General features: G+C 35.2%; 1 protein-coding gene across 1 annotated transcript; it reads left to right on the top strand.

Annotated features, from left to right (window-relative positions):
- The first annotated feature begins 938 nt into the window (after nucleotides 1-938).
- On the top strand, nucleotides 939-2,726 carry LOC149185176 (uncharacterized). Its single transcript, XM_089419054.1, has 3 exons — nucleotides 939-1,447; nucleotides 1,709-1,934; nucleotides 2,054-2,726. The coding sequence occupies exons 1-3, from the start codon at nucleotides 992-994 to the stop codon at nucleotides 2,659-2,661; spliced, it is 1,290 nt and encodes a 429-aa protein (XP_089275180.1). The 5' UTR covers nucleotides 939-991; the 3' UTR covers nucleotides 2,662-2,726.
- Nucleotides 2,727-3,958: the final 1,232 nt, after the last annotated feature.

The following is a 3,958-nucleotide window of genomic DNA, read 5'->3' as shown; positions in this document are numbered from 1 at the left end:
TATACTTTACCACATGATTTATCCAATAGTATTTTAATATGGAATTAAAATTAAAGGAATAATATATATTAGTTAGTGATTTGCAATGGGTTAGGGTAGTTCTATAAATTAAATGGTTGCCAAATAGTGATAGACATCAATCTATGATGAACATCAAAATACTTAATATACTTAATGTAAGATGCATCTTATATTGACAATAAAAAAATTATAAAAATTAACTAAATTATAGCTTTATTTTAAATTATTATCATTAATAATTATTAAAAAAAATAATATATGAGTTAAACATATATATATATATATACTTAAAAGATATAACAATATAACATATAACTATATCATAAAGATTTTTACTATAGAGATTTAAGCCCACTCTATTGTAAAGATTCTTATTAAGTCCATTATATTATAGAGATTATAGAGATTCTTATTATAGAGATTAGGCCCACTATACCATAATTTTTTTTACTTTTTATTATAATACCATAAATAATACTTCAACTTATCGATACCACATACTTAATATAACATACATAACTTTTAAATCAACAATAATACTATTATTATGTTCATATATATTTCCCTAAGAATATGCCCGGATAGGATAAACCAGTGATGCCATGATTGCCCTGCCCTGCCCTGCCTTTGCGAATATACCAAAGGGCATGTATAGCTCTTTCATTAAAATACATGCTCCAGCGTGTTTAGAAAAAGGTATTGACTTATTGTTGTTGAAATGTGCCCCTTCAATACGAGATCAAGGGCAAGTCAATGTCCAGTTATTGGAGTCCGTGCCACAAAGTGAAGATACACCACAGCGCCCGGTGGGGAGTCTCGAGGGGCAGAATGACGTTACGGTTAATAGAAGGCAACTTGGGGATCCGCATCGGCTTTCGCTTCTTGTACTTACTCCCAAACAACCCACAAACGTCTATTCAGCATCTTGCCGGGGTCTTTAAATTTGGATTACTACTTTCCACAGAGGGAAATGTCTCGCCTGTACGTTTTCACGGCCCGGGCATCCACCTCCATCGCAGCGGACCAACCGCACCAGAGAACGCAGATTACAAGTGCAAAAATGAAAGCTGACAGATTCCAGCTGCCCAACGTCTGTGCTGCCCCTCCTCCATTTCTTCACCTCAGCTCACAGTCCATCAAACCCAAGTGTGTCACGGATCCTCTCAACGAAGCTATGAGGGCAAGGTTATGCGGAAACTTGCCCATGTCCACCAACCATTGCAGCAGCAGTAGTAGCGACCACGACATCGAGTCCGAAAGGCTTGCTGACATGATTTTTGGTTTTGGGATTGTCGATCAAGATGGAGCACAGGGAGAGTGCTCGCCTTCTAGCTGTATTGCTGAAGATTTCCAAATCGACGCCGAGGACTCAAATACTAGAGATTTTAATGCGCTTTTCAGGGAACAGCACTGCCAGATATTGGAGGTATATCAATGATACGCTCTTTTCAGAATTGAGGTTATGTGATCTGAAGTGAATTTGAGTTTCTTCTCTCATATTCATCACATTGATAATTTTTGTGCCGAGTTTTGACTCATCGATCTGTATCGAATATGAATGACACTTGATGATTCTAAAGGCAGTTAAAAAAGAAAAAAGTGAATCTGTTCTTGTTATCAGATTCCTTAGACTAGGGTTTAAAATACATAGATATATATATATACACAAGCATTTCTGTATGTGCAGGGTGTTTCCTCCAGCAGCAGCACTGCATTTGCAATTGAAATGAGTCTGCTGCTAGATGCAGAAAAAGCTGTAGCAATGGTCAGGGAAACTGTACGGCTTATTGCTGCTAAGAATGTGGAGCAGAACAGTCGATCACGCCGTTTTGTGATGAAATATTTGCGATTCGCAGGATACGATGCAGCTGTCTGCGAGTCTCGTTGGGAGAAAACACTGTCATATCCTGCAGGTCAGTCAGTCTTCTTTAAATAGAATTGGGAATATATATAAGTGCAGCTCAAATAGATTTATTTGCTGCCACTCTTGTGCATTATTTAAAGGTGCCTATGATCTGCTTCGGCTGTACAGGAGATTATGAGTTCATTGATGTGGTTTTCGAGGGATCGAATTTCAGAAATGAACGTTTCTTCGTGGACATCAATTTCAGGGAACAATTCGAGATCGCCCGACCGACTGACGAATACAACGCGTTGCTTCAGCAACTTCCTACTTTGTTCGTGGGGAGGGCAGACAAATTATTTGGGATCGTTAAAGTGATGTGCAACGCAGCCAGAAGATCGCTGAGGGAGCGAGGAATGTGCATACCACCGTGGAGGAAGTTTCGTTACATGCAATTCAAATGGGTGGGTCCTTATCAGAGGACAACCAAACCAGCTGATTCGAGGGCTGAGCCGGACACCTTCAATCAGCAATGTGGTTTAGTTCATTTTCGATCATCAGGCATTGCACTAAAGGCGACGATAGGGTGGGATTTCAGCATCGTTCAGCAAGTAAAGGAAGGCGATGACAATGCCACTGACAAAAATCTGCGGGCGAAATCGAAATATAAAAAGCAGTGTATTGTGGGCCAGCTGGAATCTCGTGAACGTCTTTTGAGGAGAGGGGAGCAGCATAGAGTTGTGAAAAAGATTTCGGCGTTGGCCACAGCCTTGGCAGACGCTGGGCTGACAGCCTGACCTGCGACCTTCGTTAAAAGAGAAACATTAAAATTTAATATTCAATAAAACAGGTATCGGTTAAGTTACAATACGGAATATTTCAAAAAGTTTTTAATATTAAAATTTAACATTCAATCAAAATGTATGAAATTAAACGATTTTGTAAAACGTGCCCTACAATGATAAATAATAACTCTAATGAGTTAAAACATGCAAGCAACAATGATAAATAATAACTCTAATGAGGTAAAACATGCAAGCAACATGCCCGCGTCGCGTCTTTGCATTCACAGATATAAGCGCACACTTTATGAGTAAATGACTTGAAAAATAGATAACACCTATTTGAACTTATTGCAAGATGTATTATAATATTTCTGTTCGGCAAACACATCACATTATTTTGTTTAAAATGGTGTAGTTTTTAGTGAGATTTTTTGGAAGTTTTTTTGGTGGGTTTTTTGGTCAAATTTCTCTAAAATTTGGTAGCAATTTATTGAAATCGCAAGGTTGATAAGTAATTTCTGCACAATCAAAGCATCCTATGGGTTTTTCAGAGTGTTGAATCCAAATATACAGTTAAATAAATATTTAAAATAATACAAATCAAGAATTAACCTCATTTTTTTCCGCCAGATTCCATCACCAGAATTTCCAAAAAATCACACTAAAAACAACTCCATTTAAAATATGGAAAAAAAAAAACACATTTACGAGGCCTGTGCCCCACAATATTCTTAAATTCGGTTCTTGTAATGAAAATTCTGGACTCCATGATTACTTTAACTTCTGCTAGACCTCTCCATTTGGCTTTTTATATTTTAATTGGTATATTATATGTAGATTCTTTTCATTTCACTCAAGATATCATGATGATCAAGTATTATCTTATTCTTATATTTATAAGTGAGATATATATTTATGTTTAAGTAATCACTTTATTGTTTAGTTAGTATTTTAAATAAATGGATGAAAAATATTTTATAATGTTTTCTTATGGGAAATTTCTAAGTGCAGAAATTGTAGATAGTTACACAATATTGAATAGAAAAGTGAGTAAAAAATTGTTTTATAGTTGCATTGTAAAAGGGTTCGTTTATTTATAAAATTATAATAAGAATAGATTATTTATCTAATCCCTATATAATTTATGAATGCTATTGTTTAATTTATTATTTAATTTTATTGGTTTCCATGAATTAATTTTCTTTTAGTGTGTTCAAAATATTTCACCATATTTTAAAGTGTATTATTTATAATGGGATTCTAATTTATGAAAAAACAAGAAAGTTTAATTTTTATGAGATATAGTTTT

This window comes from Pinus tabuliformis, chromosome 3_2 (assembly GCF_031772625.1).
Source record: "Pinus tabuliformis cultivar Carrire ecotype Pingquan chromosome 3_2, CPIR1, whole genome shotgun sequence".
In the NCBI taxonomy this organism is placed as follows: domain Eukaryota; kingdom Viridiplantae; phylum Streptophyta; class Pinopsida; order Pinales; family Pinaceae; genus Pinus; species Pinus tabuliformis.
Note: the sequence above shows the minus strand (reverse complement) of the source record. Positions and strands in the feature narration are given on the sequence as shown.